Source organism: Podarcis gaigeae (genome assembly GCF_964106915.1).
Source record: "Podarcis gaigeae genome assembly, chromosome: 14".
Lineage (NCBI taxonomy): Eukaryota > Metazoa > Chordata > Lepidosauria > Squamata > Lacertidae > Podarcis > Podarcis gaigeae.
In genome coordinates this window covers 41,178,512-41,201,674 of record NC_139690.1, presented here as the reverse complement: position 1 = coordinate 41,201,674, position 23,163 = coordinate 41,178,512, and the positions used below count along the sequence as shown (strand labels likewise).

At 47.8% G+C, this 23,163-nt stretch overlaps 1 protein-coding gene across 2 annotated transcripts in view; it reads right to left on the bottom strand.

The window, feature by feature from the left end:
- Positions 1–21,678, bottom strand: part of ADAP1 (ArfGAP with dual PH domains 1) — a 74,327-nt gene extending 52,649 nt beyond the window's left edge. The window contains exons 1-5 of one of the 2 annotated variants that reach the window (XM_083711728.1): positions 21,588–21,632; positions 21,168–21,442; positions 11,967–12,097; positions 9,232–9,323; positions 2,904–2,986 (exon numbers count right to left, since the gene is read on the bottom strand). In XM_083711728.1, coding sequence (XP_083567854.1) covers positions 2,904–2,986; positions 9,232–9,323; positions 11,967–12,097; positions 21,168–21,252 — 391 coding nt within the window. In that variant the 5' untranslated portion in view covers positions 21,253–21,442; positions 21,588–21,632. Of the gene's footprint in view, positions 1–2,903; positions 2,987–9,231; positions 9,324–11,966; positions 12,098–21,167 lie in introns of both variants that reach the window. The other variant, XR_014557791.1, reaches the window with a different exon arrangement.
- Positions 21,679–23,163: the final 1,485 nt, after the last annotated feature.

Genomic DNA, 23,163 nt, shown 5'->3' with positions numbered 1-23,163 from the left:
ATGGCCTAGAGGGAGTCCCAAGAGACAGAGGTCTGGATGGCCACATCTGGCCTCAAGGCCTGAAGTTTCCTCACCTATGGTTTGAGGGGAACTGAACATTGTCCCAGGATCCCCTGCAAAGGACTATGTAGTAATAGTAGTAGTAGTAGTAGTAGTAGTAATTTATCTATCTCCCGACCATCTGGCTGGGTTTCCCCAGCCACTCTAGGCGACTCCCAACAGAATATTAAAAACACGATAACACATCAAACATTAAAAACTTCCCTAAACAGGGCTGCCTTCAGATGTCTTCTAAAAGTCAGATAGTTGTTTATTTCCTTGACATCTGATGGGAGGGTGTTCTACAGGGCGCGCACCACTACCGAGAAGGCCCTCTGCCTGGTTCCCTGTAACCTCACTTCTTGCAGTGCAGGAACCACCAAGCTGCTTTTTGAGATTAAGTTATTTTCTCAAACTTTTTTTCTCTGGGCCACACTTTCAGAATAAAAATTTGGTCGTGCCACACAAAAGTTTTAATTGATATGAAATATATTGGGGCAGGGTGAAGCAACTCCTAGCAGTGCCTGATTTATAATATAAAACACAACTACTTTATAATATGATCATGGGACGTCCAAAAGTATAAACCAATGCAGCTACATAAGAACACAAACCATTCCCCAAATATAATATTGATTGTCCTCGAGTCTTCCTGCCACGCTTGCCCTCCTCTCCTGCCACACCAATGTGGTGCGCTACACCCTTTGAGAACCACTGTTCCAAGGTAAAACACATTTGCAAGCAGATCTCTTCTTCTTCTACCAAAGCCCACAAGCCTCAAATGCTCCTTCCGACAAGGGAAGCTGACTCGACAATGGCAACCCCGGACTTCCCAGCACCCACAGAAGGGGAAGCCAAACGTCAGACCCAATACGTTCCCACACTGGCGGCCACAACCAAAAAGAGATCGTCCCCGGCGCACGTAAGACGCTGTCTGGATTTGCAGCCGAATGTTTGCATTCAGAAGCCTCCTTCATGGCAGGCCTCCTTCCAGACTGACGAAGTTGAAAGTTGGGGCAGATAAAAAGGAAGTGCTCTTTCAGACGGTACATCATTATACTATGGGATTTTCTCCCACAAGAGACAGAGATGGCCACCAAGTTGAATGGCTTGGGATGGGATTAGTTCACAGAGGATAAGGCTGACAAGGGATATTACCAGCTGGTGCTGTGGTCTAAAATCACTGAGCCTTTTGGGCTTGCCGATCAGAAGGTCGGTGGTTTGAATCCCTGCTCCCATTGCCCTGTCCCAGCTTCTGCCAACCTAGCAGTTTGAAAGCACACCAATGTGAGTAGATAAATAGGTACCACTCTGGCGGGAAGGTAAACAGTGTTTCCATGCACTCTGGTTTCCGTCACGGTGTTCCGTTGCACCAGAAGCAATTTACTCTTGCTGGCCACGTGACCCGGAAAGCTGTCTGTGGACGAACGCCGGCTCCCTCGGCCTGAAAGCGAGATGACCCCATAGTCGCCTTTGACTGGACTTAACCACCCAGGGGTCCTTTACCTTTTTTCTTTTTTACATATGCAGTATGCCTCTGCTGCACACCTTTTGCTGGGAATTGCAAGCGAGGAGAGTGCTACTGAGCTCACCTCCTGCTTGAAGGCTCCCCCAAGACATCTGGTTGACCAATGAGAGAAGAGGATGCTGGACTAGATGGGCCAGTGGCCCGGGATCGTATTCTAGCTTAAAGCCTGCAACATCAAGCCCAACCCTCAACTGTCATCTACAACAGCCATTCCGCCAGTCCATGAGAGCAAGGGGCAGCCTCTCTCCTGGGCTTCAGGCAGAGGGATCCTTCCAGCCCTACCAGGAGATGCCAGGAATTTAACCTGGGACCTTCTGCATGCAAAGCAGATGCTCTACCCCTGAGCTAGGCCCTTGCCTTAAAACACAAGCTGCTGTAAGCTCTGTGTTCCGGTGCTCCTCCTTTCCCTTCCCTCCTCTTTGGTACGCTTGAGGAGATGAGAAGCTTCTCCCTTGTGATATCCAAGCTGTGCAAACTGTGGTTAGTTAAAACCAAGGACAGTCCATGTGGGCCCCTCCAGATGCTGCTGGACTCCAACCCCCATCAACCCTAGACAGCATGGACAATAGTCAGGGATTATGGAAGTTGTAGTTCTGCAACATTTAGAAGGCACCATATTGGCTACCTCCTAGCTTAAACGATGGTTGGTGAAAACAAGCCCAGATTAAAATGTGGCTTAAACCAGGAATGGGGGAAGCTTTTTGGCTCCATGGACTAGATACTTATTCAGATTTAGCATTGCGGGTCAAATCTGCCAGGGGTGGAGCTACCCACCTGTCAATCACTTGGCGTCACAATGACAACATCACGTCTGATCCAGCAGTTTACAGTCAAAGCCTGCTTTCTCTTGCCAATGCATGATTGGGAGAGCAATTTAAGGCTCATAGTTGTACATTGGTAGGTGGGCATGATTTGAGGGAAACAGCCTCGTAGTTTAAGCCAGGGTTTCCCAAACTTGGGTCTCCAACTGTTTTTGGACTACAATTCCCACCATCCCTAACCGCTGGCTCTGCTAGCTATGGATGATGGGAGTTGTAGCCCCAAAACAGCTGAAGACACAAGTTTGGGAAACCCTGGTTTAAACAAACCACATTTTCCTTTTGAGGAAGTGTGACTCCATGGGAAACAATGGCTTCCAGCCTCATTCTTTGGGGACTGAAAAAGGAGGGTGAGATGAGGGGGGCTGCATAAACTAGATGCTTACCAGTACTAATTTTTGTAGTCACCACCATGGCTTCCCACTGCATCTGAACCAAGCCGTTAAACAAATTCCGCTAAATGATACCTTTGAACAATAAATAGAAACATTTGAACTCAGAAAACTTCACCCAACTACCTGCAGAGTAAGGCTCCTGCTTCTCAATGTAAATGAACTCTTTCCTTTCATATTTGGCTCTGATCCATTGTTCCCGTAGCAGCCTGTGAAAAATGAAATAAAGGAAGAAGTGGGGGGAATCAGATATATAGTCGGGAATCAGCCAGGAATGTATTAATTCTGCATTGAAAGCAGCACTGTTTAAGTTAAAACACAGACTGGAATCCTGGTTCCATTTCTGTTTCTTCTCTTAACATCTTGGACAAAAAAAGGGGGGGATATAACAGATCCCCTCTCTGAATACAAAATTGATTTTAAATAAGAGAAAGAAATAGAAGTCTGCTTCCCAGCTACAACAATAAAACTTTGCAAGCATCGCACACTGTTTAGATTTTGAAATGTTGGCCCAGGAGGCAATGTCTTTCTCAGGCTGCCGATGCTTCCAGACTGGCGCTCATTTTGGGTAGGATTGAATCGCACGCTGGCAAATTCAGATTGGGCCATTATTGTTGCTTGACAGGCATTGCCCAACAAACCCATTTCCCAAAAGGCCGGACTTTGTGTGATAAGGAAGGTGACGGGAAAATGCTTTGGAAAGTGTAGGTTAAAGACAAGGATGGGCAAACCTGCCAGTTTCGGTTTCTCTGAGTTTCTCATTTTTCCAGTCATTAGTTCAGTTCTCTACATTTCCACATCAGTTTGCTTAAAAAAAAAAACAAAAAACCAACCCAATTCTTCATGTAAAGACATCAGCATTTCAGTGAGAATTTCTCCTAGAACTGTAGAGTTGGAAGGGATCCCTGGGGCCATCTAGTCCAACCCCCTGCAATGCAGCTAAAGAAGGATGAGAGTCCACCATTTCCTGAGGGAGTCCCTTTTACTAAGGCAACATATTTTTTGTTCGCAATATTACCCAACATACACATCTTTGCAAGGCACTTTCTTTTAAAATGATGGATTTTTGTGTGATATTTTCCCTTCTTTTATTTTTTGAGAACCGCACTCAAAATTCGGAGGTGCACAAATTTCAAGGAACTGCTGAACGACAGTTCATGTGTTGTTTTGCAAACCGGAGTTGAGTAATTTTGCCTCACAGAGCTACAATTCCCAGGGTTCCCTAGGAAAAGGGGTTGTTTATGAAACCACTCTGAGAATTGTAGCTCTGTGAGGGAGCAGAGAAGTCTCTTAACAACTTTCAACACCCCAAAATAAAATAAAACCCTACAGGTCCCAGGATACTTTGGAGGAAGCCATGACTGTTTAAAGAGGCACAGCACTGCTTTCCTCAGATAGTACAGATGGGGCCTAAGACAACTTCCTAGGTTCAACATCTTCTTCTGCTCTGAATACTGTATACCTGAAGGCCTCGGTCAGTAAACCTGAAGGAGCATCTCCACCCCATCGGTCCAATTGGACACTGAAGTCCAGCACCGAGGCCCTTCTGGTGGTTCCCTCACTGCAAGAAGCCAAGTTACAGGGAACCAGGCAAAGGGCCTTCTCAGTGGTGGCACCTGCCTTGTGGAACGCCCTCCCATCAGGTGTCAAACTACCTGACATTTAGAAGACATCTGAAGGCAGCCTTATTTATGGAAGCTTTTAATGTTTAATAGGTTATTGTATTTTAATATTCTGTTGGAAGCCGCCCAGAGTGGCTGGGGAAACCCAGCCAGATGGGCGAGGTATAAATAATAAATTATTATTATTATTATTATTATTATTATTATTATGCAAAGGAAGGGCTCTGCCACTGAGCTATGCTAGTCAGTCTTGATCACAAAACATGGCTCCTTCCTGCTCCCTGGCTGCTAACACCCCAAGTTTTATGCAGTATATCCTCCACCCTGCTCTGCTTCCCTCTTCGGCTCACCACAGGCTTCCTGAAAAAGCCCTTTATGAGGGCTCCTGCAGCACAGCAAAATATTTCAACAAATATAATTTTAACTCGGCCGCTTCCTTTCACACACACCCTGAGAATGCAGCAGTCTGCAATTTTTTTACTTCATTTAACCCTGAGCAATCCACTGGAAACTGTGTGTGTGTTCAAATCATCGCCTTGGAGCACAGTGGTGTCTGTCCTCCCCCCCCCCTGTGTTTCACAGCTCCCCCCCGTCTGCCACTGTTCACATCAACATGGCTTCATTACTGTGAGATTCGTTTCTGTTTATGTGTATGCCAGTGGGCATTGATAGGGCAGGGATGTCTCTGCCCTATGCAAAGGCATTCACACCTTGAGTAGAGACGAATTAGGAGCAGCTTAAAGGCTCTAGTCCGCCTTAAACTGGCTTGAGAACACGTCAAACAGAAGTATTCAATAATGGAGTACAGGATGTGTATGCTTTTGGATAATGCTGTATGAACACAGATTAAAAAAAAACCCTGGGGTCATCTAGTCCAACCCCCTGCAATGCAGAAATCTCAACTAAAGCATCCATCCAACCTCTGCTTTTAAAACCTCCAATGAAGGAGAGTCCAACACCTCCTGAGGGAGTCCGTTCCACTATCAAACAGCTCTTATTGCCAGAAAGTTCTTCCTGATGTTCAGTTGGATTCTCCTTCCTTGTAGCTTGAAGCCATTGGTTCGAGTCCTACCCTCCAGAGCAACAGCCTTGCTCCATCTTCCATGTGGCTGCCTTTAGGCCATGGGTAAGCAAACTAAGGCCCGGGGGCCGGATCAGGCCCAATCGCCTTCTAAATCCGGCCCGCGGACAGTCTGGAAATCAGCATGTTTTTACATGAGTAGAATGTGTGCTTTTATTTAAAATGCATCTCTGGGTTATTTGTGGGGCATAGGAATTTGTTCATTCCCCCCCCCAAAAAAATATAGTATGCCCCCCAGAAGGTCTGAGGGACAGTGGACCGGCCCCCTGCTGAAAAGGTTTGCTGACCCCTGCCTTAGGCTATTTGAAGATGGCTATCATATCTCCTCTCCATCCAGTGGCGTGGGGGGTGCAGGGGGGCCCGGCCGCACCGGGCGCAGCATCTGGGGGTTAGAGTTAGGGGGCGCAAATCCACGGGTTAGGGGGCGCAAATTACTTGCCTTGCCCCGGGTGCTGACAACCCACGCTACGCCACTGTCTCCATCTATTTTCCAGCCAAACATACCCAGCTCCTTCAACCATTCATCATAAGGTTGCCCTCCTTCACACATGTTCCAGCTTGTCAATATGCTTCTTAAATTGCAGTGCCCAGAATTGGACACAACATTCCAGATGTGGTCTGACCAAGGCAGAAGAGCTCCTCTCTCCCCTTCTCCATCCTCGGCACCATTATCAGCTTTTAGAAAAATTTCTTAAAGCATTTTTTTAAAGTAGGGACAAGTGCTGAGGAGGCAAGGCTGGGGGCTGGAAGGGAGACCCCAGGGGCCAGAGCCTTCCTACCTGTGTCAATCACTACATCACCAGGATCGAGAGCAAGCCCTACATTTATGCTGCTAACCAAATTGGCCCTACAAGCCACTAGACCTCAACAGAGGTGTCTGTTGACTCAAAGCTCAAGACTCAAGCAGCTCAGCTGGGTATCAGTCCATTCCTCTCCCTCTCCTTTCTATCCCGGGAGAAGCTAAGTAGGGATGGGGGGGCGGTTAAGAAAGGAACATAAATAATATTATGTCCGGAGGCTTCCAAGAAGCTACAAATAGCTCGTTGGGTTCAATCCAAAAGCGGGAAAGGAATTTTTGCTGCGTTTTCCACTCAGAGACTGACAGGGTTGTGCAGAGAGAGGGAAAGCAGAGAGCTAGAGAGGCTTGAGAAAGGCCCGCTGGAAGCGAGAGGTGGAAAACTATGGCCCTGCAGGAATGAATGACCTGGGTAAGCTCAGAAGCAAACCCTTGTTTACTCTCCTGCGTGAATTCTTACTCAGGTCAGGCAACTAGACAGGTGTATTGCTAAGGAGGTGGTTGGAGGATGGATGGCGGCTAACAGATTGAGGTTGAATCCTGACAAGACAGAAGTACTGTTTTGGGGGGACAGGAGGCAGGTGGGGGCAGAGGACTCCCTGGTCCTGAATGGGGTAACTGTGCCCCTGAAGGACCAGGTGCACAGCCTGGGAGTCATTCTGGACTCACAGCTGTCCATGGAGGCACAGGTCAGTTCTGTGTCTAGGGCAGCTGTCTTCCAGCTCCATCTGGGACGCAGGCTGAGACCCTATCTGCCTACGGACTGCCTCGCCAGAGTGGTGCATGCTCTGGTTATCTCCCGCTTGGACTACTGCAATGCGCTCTACATGGGGCTACCTTCGAAGGTGACCTGGAAACTGCAACTAATCCAGAATGCAGCAGCTAGACTGGTGACCGGGAGTGGCTGCCGAGACCATATAACACCGGTCCTGAAAAACCTACATTGGTTCCCAGTACGTTTCTGAGCACAATTCAAAGTGTTGGTGCTGACCTTTAAAGTCCTAAATGGCCTCTGCCCAGTATACCTGAAGGAGTGTCTCCACCCCCGTCGTTCAGCTCAGACACTGAGGCCTTCTGGCAGTTCCCTCACTGCAAGAAGCAAAGCTACTGGGAACCAGGCAGAGGGCCTTCTTGGTAGTGGCGTCCGCCCTGTGAAACACCCTCCCATCAGATGTCAAAGAAATAAGCAACTATCTGACTTTTAGAAGACATCTGAAGGCAGCCCTGTTTAGGGAAGTGTCAGGGGTTCAGAAGGAGAGACACAGGAGGGGGAGCAAATGGAGAGTGAGGAGGAAGAGGACGAAGGGGGAGCAGGAAGTGACAGCTGCCAGAGTCATTCCGCAAGCCTCTCTAGTGAATCGGAAGACTCGCAGAAGGGAGCACCGATGGCCAGAGCAAGGGAGATTCCAGGGGAGAAACCTCAAGAGGGAGGGGCCAGCGGGGAGTCCCTGAGCAGCAGTTGGAAATCGGGACCAGCTTCCCCACCAGAGCGCAGTGGGGAGGGGGAGTCCCAGGAGTCGGAACCAGTGTTCTTGCCACCAGCGGGAGGAGAGGAGGCAGGGCTGGCCACGCCCACATCCGGAAGCGGGGAAACGGTCAGAAGGAAGGTTACCGGCTGGGCGCGCGCGCCAAGTTCAAATGTACAGGCGAGCGGCACAGCAGGGAGTCCTGACAGGGAGCCAGGTCCTAAAGCCCGTCGGAAGGAAGGGCGGGACTCAGGGGGGTCAGCTTCAGAGGAATCAAGGAAGGAGATAACCCCAGAGGGCAGAAGGACCCAGTGTAGGAAGGAGCAGCGTAGGAGGTGGAGCAAAGCGAGAATCTTAAACTGGTGTGGCTTTAGCAGCGAGTCAGAGGGGACTTAGCCGGTCTAGCGTTAAGACGTGGGTCTGCGCGCCCAGAGCTTGGAAATGGAAACTAAACTTCAATAAAGACTTTTGTATATAATATCCACTGGGCGTTGGTCCTCTGTGAGCTGGGACCTAGCGGCAGTCCTGACAGGAAGTTTTTAATGTTTGATGTTTTATTGTGTTTTTAATATTTTACTGAGAGCTGCCTAGAGTGGCTGGGGAAACCCAGCCAGATGGGCAGGGTATAGATAAATTATTATTATTATTATTATTATTATTATTATTATTATTATTAGTCAAAGGCAAAAGAGTCCTCCCCAATATCTAAATTAGCTCCTCTCTGTCCACTGGATCCCTTCCCAGGATTCATGCCATTTTGACCAGCTCTGCCAAGACATCTCCATGGGGCTCATTGCAAAGTGTGGCTTGGTGTTATGTACGAACTGGGTCTTTGAGATTATTTTATGAAGTGGGATATATCTTTCTAAATAAATACAGTGGTACCTCGGGTTAAGTACTTAATTCATTCTGTAGGTCTGTTCTTAACTTGACACTGTTCTTAACCTGAAGCACCACTTTAGCTAATGGGGCCTCCTGCTGCCACCGCGCCACCGGAGCACGATTTCTGTTCTCATCCTGAAGCAAAGTTCTTAACCCGAGGTACTATTTCTGGGTTAGCAGAGTCTGTAACCTGAAGCGTATGTAACCTGAAGCGTATGTAACCCGAGGTACCACTGTAACTCAAAGAGGTGATTTTTTTAAAAAAACAACAACAACAACCAGTGCTTTGCTTTGTTTTTAAACTGGCTCATAGCTGGCATTTTCATAACCCAAGACAGTCCAAAATAAGGAAAGGAAAACAAAGCCCTTGATTTCTCCTGAAACATCCAGGCATAAGAGAAGTTATTTGCTGAAGTGGCACTGCGATATGCTGAGCTCCCCAAAGCATCTGCAGAGGCCAGAGATTCTCAGGGCCTTTTTATTAAGTCAAGCCCCACCGAGGGATTAAAAATTCATCAGAAACAAGCAAAAGACAAATTACAGATGGTGCAGCTGCACGCACGGCTTTTCCCACCGCTGCAAAATTACATTTTGGGGGGGTACTTACGGGCAGTCTGAAAATGTTGGCTTGTAATAAAATGGTGGGATTTTCGATTCGTATTTTGCTTTCGACACACTGTTTCCGCTAGAAGCCATCAGCTGCAAGAGAAAATGGGAAAGTTTGGTTTAAAAGAGAGAGATGAAAATTTGCCATCCGATTTCTTTAATTCTATAGCAGGGATGGGAAGCCTAGGACCATACAGGGATGATGGAATCTACCTCCCCAGCCCAACATGGAGGGCTGCAGGTTCCCTGCCCTTGTTCCTTTTCAGGGCTGGAGCAGCTTTGGCCCTCCAGATGTTACCGGACTACAACTCCCACTATCCCTAACCAGTGGGGCTGAGGATGATGGGAGTTGTAGTCTAACAAAAATCTGGGGGAACCAAAATTGCCCCAGTCCTGTTCAACAGAGTGTATTTTAATCATTCCTCCCGCAGTTTTAAGGGCTGCTACATCAGGGATGGGCAGAAGATCAACTGAGATCTATTTCCAGAGAATCAACCAAGGTGTTTTTTTACTGCCAAGTGTGTTCTTTTGAACAAAAAGCCCTCCTCACAACAAGATAGGTTGTTGTAATTCTTGATCTGAATGAACACAGGTGCAAAGTTTATTTTATAAAGTAGTTTACATATACTTAAGTATGTAAGTAAAAGGGAGGGGGACATTAGGGACATAAAACACCATACAAGCTACCCTGTACAATGACTTTTGCAGCTTTTTACACACAATTACGGTGGTACCTCGGGTTAAGAACTTAATTCATTCCGGAGGTCGGTTCTTAATCTGAAACTGTTCTTAACCTGAGGCACCACTTTAGCTAATTGGGCCTCCCACTGCTGCTGCGCTGCCGGAGCACGATTTCTGTTCCCATGCTGAAGCAAAGTTCTTAACCTGAGGTAATATTTCTGGGTTAGTGGAGTCTGTAACCTGAAGCGTCTGTAACCTGAAGTGTCTGTAACCCGAGGTACCACTATAGCTGTCAACGTTTCCCTTTTTTAAAGTGAAATTCCCTTATTCCGAATAGGGTTCCTTGCAAGAAAAGGGGAAAGTTGACAGCCTGAAGCAAAGTTCTTAACCCGAGGTACTATTTCTGAGTTAGCGGACTCTGTAACCTGAAGCATCTGTAACCCGAGGTACCACTGTATATCAGAATTCAGGATTACCCACAGCCAAACCATGGAGAAAATTGATTTAGTTTGCATATACAGTTGAATCTATATGCTAGAGGTTGCCAGTACCTTATATGCAAACAATTAGAGAAGGGCTTTAATTTCAGCAATTAAAGAATGGTACAACAAAATAAGAGATTATATAGTAACAGCTAAATTAAGTTATTAAATTAGATTTAGAGAATATAATGACAGTTACAGAGATGTTAAAATGGAATCTATTCACTGATTGTTGGAGTTTATATGAATTACCTCCAAGTGTGATGTATGGAGTTTTTTGATGAGAAGACTATTGGAATATTGTGTTTGCAATGGCATAACCCTCACTGCTTTTTCAGCTGCTGTTGTCATGTAGTTCTATGAAAGCCAAATTTATGGAATCTGCACATTCGGAAACAGTACAGCTCAAAATTCGCACTCATCTGAATTTTGCAATGGAGATCTCCACCCAAAGCTTCTAAAAATGTACATATTACATTAAAATTACTATGTTGATGAAATAACAAACCAAAATGTATGGTATTGGGGAAAATTGTTTGCACAAATGTGCACATCAGTCAAAACTGCATACAAAAAGTCTGTTTATTAGGAGAAATTCACATTAAAATGCTGATGAATTCTCATGATAAATTAAGAAGAAGAAAATCTGCAAGGTGCTGCTCATGATAAATTAAGAAGAAGAAAATCTGCAAAGTGCTGCTCATGATAAATTAAGAAGAAGAAAATCTTCAAAGTGCTGCAAAGTGTAGAGAACTGAATTTAAGAATGGGAAAATGAGAAACTAGAGCTGCCATATTTCAAGAAGTGATAATTCGGACACCAATAAATTGAGATTTTTTTTTTAAGTTCCCAAAGCTGTTGTTTTTTTAAAAACACACACACACACACACACACACACACACACACACAAAAGTAATGTCCTGGAAAATCTGGGTATATGGCAACCCAAGAGAAAATGAAACTGAGAGTACCTAAAGGGACAGATCCTTCCTTGCCTAGTGTTGTGGGAGATCTATGGTCAGATCTCGTGACATTTTATATTTACTTAAAAGCAGCATGGGATAGGGCCTCGAAAACTTAAACAAAAATGTGAGTAGATGAGATAGTAATCTCTCCCCTGCCCCTAAATAAAGCAGCTTTGATGTGATCGTAAGCATGATTAAACCAAGATTCTTGCGTGTGCTGTTTTAGCAAACAGTGGTACCTCGGGTGAAGTACTTAATTTGTTCCGGAGGTCCATACTTAACCTGAAACTGTTCTTAACCTGAAGCACCACTTTAGCTAATGGGGCCTCCTGCTGCCGCTGTGCTGCCGGAGCACGATTTCTGTTCTTATCCTGAAGCAAAGTTCTTAACCCAAGGTACTATTTCTGGGTTAGCGGAGTCTGTAACCCAAAGCGTATGTAACCCGAGGTACCACTGTAATGTGCAAACTAATGGAGAATCAGGTAGGAGGGGAAATGAAACCAAGTGGCTGGATTTCTGAAAAGAAAGCATTTCAGTCCATTTTGTTACAAGTCCTGGTCTGTCCCGTCCCCCCAAAAAAGACACAACATCCTTTCCTTTGTACATACCTCAACTTGCACATTGTCCCATTCATCTAAACGGACAGATTTCACTTTGCTGACATGTGGGATGTTGCGGTGGATTCCCGAACAATTTAAGCAGATGAACACTCCTAAAGTATGAGATGCCCAGTCTGGATCTGGAAGATATAAAGGAAATAATAAGAATTTAAAAAACAAACAAACCCATACCTCAGCCCATAGGAATAGATGCCTATGAACTATGAACTAGTACAAGATACAGTGACTTGGCTTTTAAATGGAGCTATTAGTCGGAGCCATATCGCACCGGTTCTTAAATATCTGCATGGGCTGCCAACTCAATGGGACTTACTTCCAAGTAAAGAAAGATATGGTTGCACTGTTAGCCGCTGTCTTGCTCTGGAAAAAGGCCCCAGCTGACAGAAACTGCTAAGGAATTTGTTTGTGTGCCAGCACATAGAGAGTTTTAATTAAAATCTTTCTATGCAAAATAAGGTAGAGGTAAAGGGACCCCTGACCATTAGGTCCAGTCGTGGCCGACTCTGGGGTTGCGGCGCTCATCTCGCTTTACTGGCCGAGGGAGCCGGCATGCAGCTTCCGGGTCATGTGGCCAGCATGACTAAGCCGCTTCTGGCGAACCAGAGCAGCGCACGGAAACGCCGTTTACCTTCCCGCTGGAGTGGTACCTATTTATCTACTTGCACATTGACATGCTATCGAACGGCTAGGTTGGCAGGAGCAGGGACCGAGCAACGAGAGCTCACCCCGTCACGGGGATTCAAACTGCCCACCTTCTGATCGGCAAGTCCTAGGCTTTGTGGTTTAACCCACAGCGCCACCCGCATCCCCTATACAAAATAGACCTATCAAAAAGGCCATCCTATTGCATTTCCAAGTTGTCAAGAGTGTGCATGGAAATTGCTGGTCCTTGTCACTTCTACACGCGGTTAATCAGCTTAATGGCCCTTCTTCCACCTCAAGACCACCATGCCAACATGATCATGTATCTATGTGCCTAAAACATTTTCAAGTTCAGGCCCCAATTTTCCAGTGACTGTTTATGAAAAGGAGGCACTTAGCTCTTGAGGCTCATGGGTTAATGGGTGCCACCACCTCCCCTGGCAGAATTCAAGCAGTTTCAGAACACAGAAGATAATTAATACGCCGTAAAACATTATTATCCCTAGAAAAACACTAATAAGCCAATGCAAGAGGAATCACCAATGGAGGTAATTAACTCAGAAGAACAGGCATCTGAACCAGGTTCGTTCCCACCACTGAACAGAATTCCAACTTCAGAGCTTACAAATACCTGTCTGGACAAGTGCCATTTTTGCTGTATACACAGCATACATTTAAAGCACATAGTTTCTCCCCCAAAGAATCTTGGGAACTGGAGTTTACCCCTCAGAGCTACAATTCCCAGCACCCTTAACAAACTACAGTTCTCAGGATTCTTGGGGCGGGGCATGATGTTCTTTAAATGCATCGTGCATACACAAACGTTGATTTCGTGGATCTTGAATCCCTGTTTTGGACTGGAATTTCAGAGTGTTGCAAAAGAGAGACAGTGGTACCTTGGTTCTTGAACTTAATCTGTTCCAGGAGTCCGTTCCACTCCTGAAACCACAAAACACAACAGGAGAGATCTGCTCTAATATCCCATTCTACCCGAATGTCAACAACAACAACAACTACTACTACTATTGTAGTGTGGAGTGTGCTCTTGTCCAGGATTCCAGCCAGCCATCCTGATGCCCTTTGGCAGAGTACTCCATTTCACCCCTCCCCAGTTTTCCCATTTCTTTCCTAGCAGATCTGCCAACTAGCATTCAATCCCCACTAAGCACATGCACTTTTCACTGGACTGTTTTTGGAATCTCCTTTTTGGTACTTCTTGGGCTTCCTCCAAGGCTGCTGGTATTCCCCCCCCCCCCCCGTGTGTGTGTGTGTGTGTGTGTGTGTGTGCACGTGGTGTCCTTTTAGCTACATAAGCAACTACATCAGAGAAGGCATTTACTATTTAGGGCTCCTCTGGATGGGTGGGTTTCGTTTGTTTGCTTTTTGTGGATATATGGCCACACCCACAACACCCACATAAAGCACTATGATATTGCTTTTACAGTCATGGAAAATCCTGGGAACTGTACTTTGTTTAGGGAGCTGGGAACTGCAGCTCTGTGAGGTCAACACCCTCAGCAACCTACAGTTCCCAGGATCAGTGGTGTAGCATAGGTTGCCAGTGCCTGGGCGGCTGGGCGGATGTGGGATGGGAGGGAGGGAAACAGAAGGAGTACACATGCGCATTCAACTTCCTAATGGCATCTGCACCACCCAGGAGATCACAGCTGCAGAGATAAGAAAAGGAGAGTCGTTCCATTGTCTGGAGAGGTCACTTCCTGGTTCACTTGGAGAAGCTGTTTTCATCGGAGCCCAGTGACAGAAGCGTGCAGCTGTATTGAGGCAGCATCGGGTGCTGAAATTTTGCACCCCTAACAATTTTGCACCCGGGGCAAATATGGTTAAATATGGGGTGCAGACATGTGAGTATTCTGCACAATGTTACTGATACAATAATAGTGCATTTGAGGCCATCCACACAATGTTGTGCTTTCTTAGTTGTTCTGTGACGCTTCCCCAAGGTTACTACAGGATGGAAAACAAGCAGGAGCACCCATTCTGCTGCACCTCCACATTCAGAGCAAGCCAATCGCCCACAACAGAGATGCAACAGAAGGAGCCTGTGCCCCAGGAACAGCTACATAGCTGGAAGGAGGCAGGGCTAGAGCAGGTAGTCACAGAGACACAGCAGACAGGCCCCTCTGTTGGCAGGCCTTTGGGGCTCAGGGGAGCTTTCTAAGCCTGGAGCCACATCACATTTTCACGGCACGCTCCCAGTTCTCTCACAGCACGTGGATTGGGAATTGCACAAGTTCTTGATCCAGAAAGGCAAGGCAAAGCTCAACAAGGTCATCACTGCAGTCAGATTCAAGCCGAGCCCAGCAAGATGTCATTCGTGTCAGGTTAATAAGGTTACATGGAAGCATCAGCTGGCAGAAGCAGAGGGAGGCAGCAGGCTTATAGAGCCGCAATACAAGAATTCAGGAAAAGTGGCTGGACGTATTTGCCAGGGCTCATCAGAGCTGGCCAGCAGTGCCATCAAAAGCAGAAGCCCAGGATCCCACTCAGCAGAATGGGCAGCAAATGCCACAGAATGAGCCTGACCACATTTGGGAGTATGCCAAGTATTACTGCTACATTCATATCCTGCTTTTCCTCCCAGGAATTCAAAATGGCACACACAGTTCTCTCAAACTCCATTTTACGCTCACAACAACCCTGTGAGGTAGGCTAGGCAGAGAAACAGTGTGACTGGCCCAAGGCCACCCACTGAGTTTCAAAACTGAGTAAGGATTTGAACCCTGGTCTCCTGGGACCTTTGCCACTACATCACACAGGTCCTATCAGTCTAGAGAAATCTAGAGAAGTCTACAATTGCCCAACTGAGAATGCAACATGTCAAGGTCAAGGATCCACAGTTGAGAGTGGTCCCAGAGATCTGGTTCACACACATATGTATTCTCAATTGCTTTTTCATTTTCATTACACCTTTCCTCTAAGGGGTCCAGGATGAACACAACACTCTCCATCTCCCCAGGTAAATCATTCAGATCAGCTCCCAGCCTCACAAAGTGGTGCAGGGCTGGTAGGGCAGCGTAGGAAGGATGCAAACCCAGCATTGACCTCACTTTGCAAGGCTGGGGTCAAAGGGCACATGGCTGCTGCATCTTCTTCACCCTGCCTGCAGGCATCAGGGGTATTTGCCCACTGAGGGCCAGGTCATTCAGCCGAGCTTCCCCGGGCACCAGCAAACCACATTACACCACTGCTGGCTTGCCCCAGGTTGCTCCAATTTATTCAAACAAACAAAACATCAAGCTAAAAGTAATTATAAAAAAAAAAAAACAGCCATAAAAGCAGGAAGAATAAAATCATCATCTTTAAGAAGAATGAGTGGCGTAAAATATATCCCACAACGGACACAATGTTCATATTTGCAGCAAACATGCCAAATGATCATGAGCATTGCCAAATAAAGTCATATTTAGTGGGATTGTGCCAAACACGAGATTGTTCAGTCATCGAAATCACAAAACGCCCCCAATCAGAAGCAAAGGCGGAGGAGTCCACATTCCCCCGGTAGCACATGTTTTATGAGTTAGGTGTTTGTAGCTCCTTGCTCTTCCTCAGGCATGTGGTGCCTGAGGACACTACCTCACTCTGCCTAATGATAGGGCTGGCCATGTTTTTATCCCGCCTTTTCTCTAAGGATGGACAGACTGCCTTTTTATAAGTCAGCGTATTGGCCCATCTAGGTCCATGCTATCTACACAGACTGACAGCGACTCACCAGGTTTTCGAGAAGGACGACTTTTGCAGCTCTCCCTGGAGACGCCAGGGAGCAAAGAACCTTCTGAACACAGAACAACAGTCCTTTCCCTTGACTGGAGTGGGGGAGCCTCAGGCCCCAGGGTCAAATGTGGCCCTCCAGGCATCCTTACCAGGCCCTTGGGACCCTCCCAAGGCCATGCCTCTCACCAGCCTTGCTTCACACCTTCCTCCAGGACTTTTGCCTGCCTGGAATGTGTCCTTGAACTCTGAGAATGACTCTTGTTTGCCCGGATGGAAGAAAAAGCCAGGTGCATTGGGTATGGGTAGGAACTAGCCTATACAGTTAATCTGGTTGCTCTGCCCACTTTTGCCCTGGCCCCACCCACCACTGAGAGGTGGCCCTCTGGAGGTTGCCCAGAACAAAAAGTGGCCCTTCGACTCAAAGCATCCCCTACTCCTTGCCCTAAAGAAACAAGTTTGTGTTATTCTACTGTTCATCAGACTGTATACAGTGCTACCTCAGGTTAAGTACTTAATTCGTTCTGGAGGTCCGTTCTTAACCTGAAACTGTTCTTAACCTGCAGCATCACTTTAGCTAATGGGGCCTCCTGCTGCTGCTATGCCACCGCAGCGCAATTTCTGTTCTCATCCTGAAGCAAAGTTCTTAACCTGAAGCACTATTTCTGAGTTAGCGGAGTCTGTAACCTGAAGCGTATGTAACCCGAGGTACCACTGTAATCCACAATTTTTCTTAACAAATTGTGTTGTTGTTGTTTTTAAAATCAGTCAGTTGCAGATTTTTTCTTACTTAAAAAAGGCAACCCGGCAATGCAGTCAGGAGCAGATTGGTTCTTGTTTGCCTTTATTTTTTAAAAAAACACAGGTACACATTCAAGTTGTGGAGCAAAGTGCAGCGTGCCATGTGCCTCTCGGAGGTCACTGCCAACAGTCGCAGAGCAGTGTTGTGCGTTTATTATCTTTTCTTTGCTGGAGAAGGAGTGCCTGGCAGCAAAGTTGGAAGGGCCGGAGGCCTTCTCCTAGGCAAGGCACGGCAATAAAAAGACGGGAGCAGCCACACGGTGAAGGACCAGTGAAAAGGGCTCCTAGGTTCAGTTCCCCAGACTTCCAGCTAAAAGGGCGAGGCAGCTGAGCTGGAAAGGGCCCATCTCTGCCTGAAACCCTGCAGATGCCTCTGCCAGTCAGAGCGGGCACTGAAAAATGCCTTCTACTGAGTCAGACCCATCTATTGCCTATGCTGGCTTGCAAGGGCTCTCCTGGGTTTTAGTCAAAAGTATATGGAGCCGTATATGGAGATGCCAGGGATTTAACCCAGTGGAGGCTGGTGCCAAGAGGGCAGAAGGCAGGGAGGACAACAGCAGAAACCAACGACAGGCAGAGCAATCTAACTGCAGTTTGGTCCCCATCCACCTCCTCTCTGCTGAGTTCTGTGCTGGCAACACTGAGACGAAGGAGGAGGAAGCTGAAAACCAGTGTCACCCCTGGACTGGGTTTAAGTAGGAAGGCAGATAGCTGAGGACTGGCTAAGGCTGTGTTCTCTGCTGCCTCCCATGCTATTTTTGCACTGTTAGCAGCACTGAAGTGACCTCCTTGGAGCACAGTCCTGGGCAGAGCGTCTGGAGGTCCTGGGCTGCCCACATGTCAAGACCACCCCTCTCAGCCTCACAGTTATGGTCCCAAGGAAAGCAGGGCAATATGCTGGGCACCAGCTTAGCTGCAGGAGTTGCCAGAAGGAGGTGTACAAGATGTCTTAGGGACTCCACTCCAAATTTGTGTTGGGTTTGCTCCTACATTGGCTCCCTGTACATTTTCGAGCACAATTCAAAGTGTTGGTGTTGATCTTTAAAGCCCTAAATGGCCTTGGCCCAGTTTACCCGAAGGAGCGTCTCCACCCCCATTGTTCAGCCAGGACGCTGAGGTCCAGCGCCGAGGGCCTTCTGGCAGTTCACTCATTGTGAGAAGTGAGGTTACATGGAACCAGGCAGAGGGCCTTCTCGGTAGTGGCACCTGCCCTGTAGAGTGCCCTCCCATCAGATGTCAAAGAGATAAACAACTATTTTACTTTTAAAAGACACCCTGTGTAGGGAAGCTTTTACTGTCTGATGCTGTATTGTTTTTAATATTTGGTTGGAAAGCACCCAGAGTGGCTGGGGAGACCCAGTCAGATGGGCAGGGTATAAATAATAAATTATTATTTTTATTATTATAAACAACTACCTGAAATTTAGAAGACATCTGAAGGCAGCCCTGTTCAGGGAAGTTTTGTGACATTTTAATGTATTTTTAATCTTGTTGGAAGCTTGTTGGAAGCCAGATGGGTGGGGTACAAATAATATATTATTATTATTATTATTATTATTATTATTATTATTATGCCTTTTCTTCTCCCAAAGGTGTCCTGAAAGATAGCGGGTACAGATTGCGCCTCGGGGTTTACTTCCCAAGCCTTTCTCATGAATGAGGGTGGCTGCAAGACTTAGGACCAGTTTTCCTTCTCCTGGACGGGCTCCCCTTCCAAATTGACAGGCCCCATCTGCCCCTGTGTGCACCCTCCTGTTGATTGTGCACTCACTGAGTTTCAAGCACCGGGTTTCAATCCATGCTGACACACAACAGTTCTCCAAAGGGGCCTACGGATCCTTGCAATAAAAGATTAGCAAAGGAGGTGGGCCCTCCTTCGTTGGAGGTATGTGAACAGAGACTGGATGGCCACGATTCCTGCATTGCAGGGGGCTGGACTAGATGGCCCCGGGCTCCCAAGCTCCATGATTCTGTGACTACTGTTGAATGTGTCATTTCTCAAACCAGCTTTGGGAAGCCTTGATTTGTTTCCTGCCAAGGCATGAGCACTTCTGTGTAGGGTGAAGTCATCCCCGCCCATCTACGTCCCCCTAGTTTGTATGCAAACATACAGTGGTACCTCTGGAGGTCCGTTCTTAACCTGAAACTGTTCATAACCTGAGGTACCGCTTTAGCTAATGGGGCCTCCCACTGCCACCGCCCCACCGGAGCTCGATTTCTATTTTCATCCTGAAGCAAAGTTCTTAACCCAAGGTACTATTTCTGGGTTAGCGGAGTCTGTAACCTGAAGCGTCTGTAACCCGAGGTACCACTGTATATGAATCTGACACTAACAAAGCCATGCTGATGTGGACAACCTGGGGGCAGGGGGAACCAGCAACTTCACTGCACTCTAAGGTGTTAATTCGAACACACCCTAAGGACAGTCTGAGGTTGCTGGGGTAGCATCCCTTGCATTCCCGTCAACCAGACTCCACAGATTGGAAGATATAAAATAAGCTTATTAGGTTTACTCGGGTCCATTTCTGTAACCCCCCTCCTGTCTTTTGTGCAACTTTCCACCCCTCCAGCCTATCACTGCCAGTTTAAACAGGCATGCTTGCCTCCTGCTTCTTTTAGGAATTGCAGTCTGCACTGCAGTTCGCAGCAGACGTACAGCTTGAGTCCCAAAGTAGCATTTGGTATGACATCAACACTTCCAACTCAAGCCAGGGAGAAAGCGAGAGAGGATGGGGAGGGGTCGTCTGAGTCAAGAGAGGCATCTCCCTGCCTCTTCTCATAGTATGTTGGGGTTGGGGGAGTGTCTGATCTCTTCCACAGGCTGTAAGGTTGCCACCAAAACACACACACACACACACACACACACACACACACACACACTCCTGCAGCTTCCATGCAGACTTTGCTGTCAGTCCTCCACAGCCAATAAGGGCAACCTTTCTGTGCTGTGAGATGCCTATCCTGCCGATTTAGCACATTCAGATCAATGACAGGCACAGGATACCCTAGATAAGTTGGCATCCTTAGTTGACACCAAACACCCTCTTTAGGTGGGAAAACAGACTGCACCTCCCACCCCAAGGAAGGTGGCTATTGAGTCTCCCAACAAAACCAGAGAGAAAGAGATGGTTATGTAGGACTCCCAGCATATTTCAGAGATCATCTCTCCACCCAATGCTTCGATTCCCTTTGTCATTTAAGTTGGCATTGGATCACACTCACACCAAAGCTATATCTATCATCTATATCTCCAGTGCAAATCCTACTCACTGAAATGAAAAGGGCATGGCTAACCTTATTTCTGCAATAGTAAGTCAAACTGCTTTTCATATTGTGTTTCAATTGCTGTAACTGGCTCAGGGTCATGAATTAAAGCAGCAAATTGGAGCCATTCATCTCAATGGGTCTACTCGGAGTAGGACTAGTCTTGGACAGAGCACACACTTTCTCTAAGAATGAATAATGGGATGACTTAAGGTTCCTCTCTGGAAGTTTTTTTTTTGGGGGGGGGTTCCCATATACCCAGCTTACAGATATCCATTCCCCCCCCCCTTTCTCAGCGCAACGAGGACGCTCTTCCCTTCCACCGGCTACCGGTTCCTCTTTCCTGAGTCTTGCAACAGCCTAGCAGAGACCGAGAAGAGGAGGAGAAAGAGGATGGGGAAACCGGGGTGGGGGGGTGGGGGCGGGTTAAGAAAGATAGGAAGGCGCTTCACCCAGTCATCTACCACCCTCCAAGATAAGGCTGAGGGACAGGGTCCGGGAGGGAGACCCATTTAGCGCCCCACCCTTAGCCCCGGGAGCAATTTGATTGGGAGGCTGGAGGGGGGGCGGTTAAAGGAAAGTTGGGGTGCGGGAGGGGTAGGGGCTGGACTGCTGCGAGGAGCAGGTGCGTGCCCCCCCAAAAAACCACCTCCCTCCGGGGTGTCCCTCCCTTGTCTCCCACCTCTCAGCTCAGCCCAAGAAAGGACCCCCCCCATCACCACCACGCGCCCCCACCCCACCTTTCCGCCTTACCGGGCGCATCGCAGTCCGCACACACGTCGTTGCCCTCCCTCCGGAGCAGTTCCAGCAGAGCCTTCTTATATTTCTCCTTCGCCATGGGGGCGCTCGTTGCGGGTGGGGGGCAGGTGTTGTGGGGGGGGGGGAGAAGCAGCGCCCACTCTGCCCTAAGCGATCTTCATAGAGCTCAGCTGCCAGCGAGGGAGAGGCTTCCAAGCCGGGGTGGGGGGTGGCGGGAAGGAGGGAGGGAGGGGGAGGAGAGGGCAGGGTTGTCGATTTCGGGGAGGGGGCTGCTTCATGTAGGACCCCCCCCCCCCCTGCGCGGCTGGCAGCAGCCCTTAGGGGTGGGGGCGAGGGGAGCGCGGCGTCCCTCCCCGTCCCTCCTGCCCTTTCAGCATCTCTTCTGCAAGCAGTAGCAGCCCGTCTGCTTTGCACGGGAGAAGGTTCCGCATTCCTCCAGCCGGAGAGAGCATTCTGCCTTTAATAAGGGAGGGAAAAGAGAAAATTAATCCAACTCTTCCCCCCCCCACCCCACCCCGCGCTCCACCCCACCTCCCGCAAGGACAGAGCGTTGCCCGACGGCGACCCCTCGCGGCCGCGGCGCCTTCCTACACCCTGCCCCTGAGAGAAAGAGAGAGATGGGGGTCCCCGATATAGCAAGGAGTTTTAGGCTTAAGGTTAACTCACACTAGTTTTCTTCGTGTCTTTCTCTTCCGACAAGACTGCTGCGTGGTGACTTGAGCTGGGATGCGGGCATCGTAGGGGGTGGGACTAGATGACCCTTGGGTCCCTTCCCACTCTATTATTCTAGTACAGTGGTACCTCGGGTTAAGAACTTATTTCATTCCGGAGGTCCGTTCTTAACCTGAAACTGTTCTTAACCTGAGGTACCACTTTAGCTAATGGGGCCTCCCACTGCCGCCGCGAGATTTCTGTTCTCATCCTGAAGCAAAGTTCTTAACCCGGGGTACTATTTCTGGGTTAGCAGAGTCTGTAACCTGAAGCGTCCGTAACCTGAAGCATCTATAATCTGAGGTACCACTGTATGACTTTTTTAATTTTAAAAAATGGATATAATTAAGCCCTGGTTGAATTGTGGCTTTTTTTAAACACACACACACACACACACACACACACACAAAGAATTATGCAATACAGTGGTACCTCTGATTAAGAACTTAATTCGTTCTGGAGGTCTGTTCTTAATCTGAAACTGTTCTTAACCTGAGGTACCACTTTAACTAATGGGGCCTCCCACTGCTGCCATTCTGCAATTTCTGTTCTCATCCTGAAACAAAGTTCTTAACCCGAGGTACTATTTCTGGGTTAGTGGAGTCTGTAACGTGAAGCATCTGTAACCCAAGGTACCACTGTAATTCACACTTCCTTGGGAGAATAAAAGGGGATCACAACCTGGTGTCGGCTGGGTTCCTTTGGTGGGATGGAAGGCAGGGAGGTCAACACTAGGTGGCGCCAGAAGTAGTGACAGGCAGAGCCAACTCCTAGAATCCTAGAGTTGCAGAGTTGGAAGGCACCCTGAGGGTCATAGTCCAACCCTCTGCAATGCAAGAATCTCACTTAAAGCATAAACAGATGCCCATCTCCTCCAGGTCTTAGGAGGTGGAAGCTGGCAGCCAGTGCCAGCCTGCTTGACTGGTTGTAAGTAGGGAAGTAGGTGGGGAGTGGCTAAGGGCAGAGCTGATTTTGCTGGGGCCACACTCACCCTAATAGTCCAGGTTCAACTGACGGGCAGAGAAAAACTCTGCTGTTAGAACGGCTCCTAAGCCTGCTGTTTGCTGGAATGGCTATACCTGTTTCGTCATAATGCAGCCCTGGGGTTTTAAAACGCAAGTCAGTTTAAATCAGCATAGCTTCGCACGTGTGAATATATGGTAACCCTGATTGAAAACACACTACATCAAAATGTTCTCGGTCCTGTGAAACAGTTGCAGTCTCATAAGAATGCGATGTGCCGAGTTCTCGTCAGGGAGGGCAACGAAGAGGAAAGGAC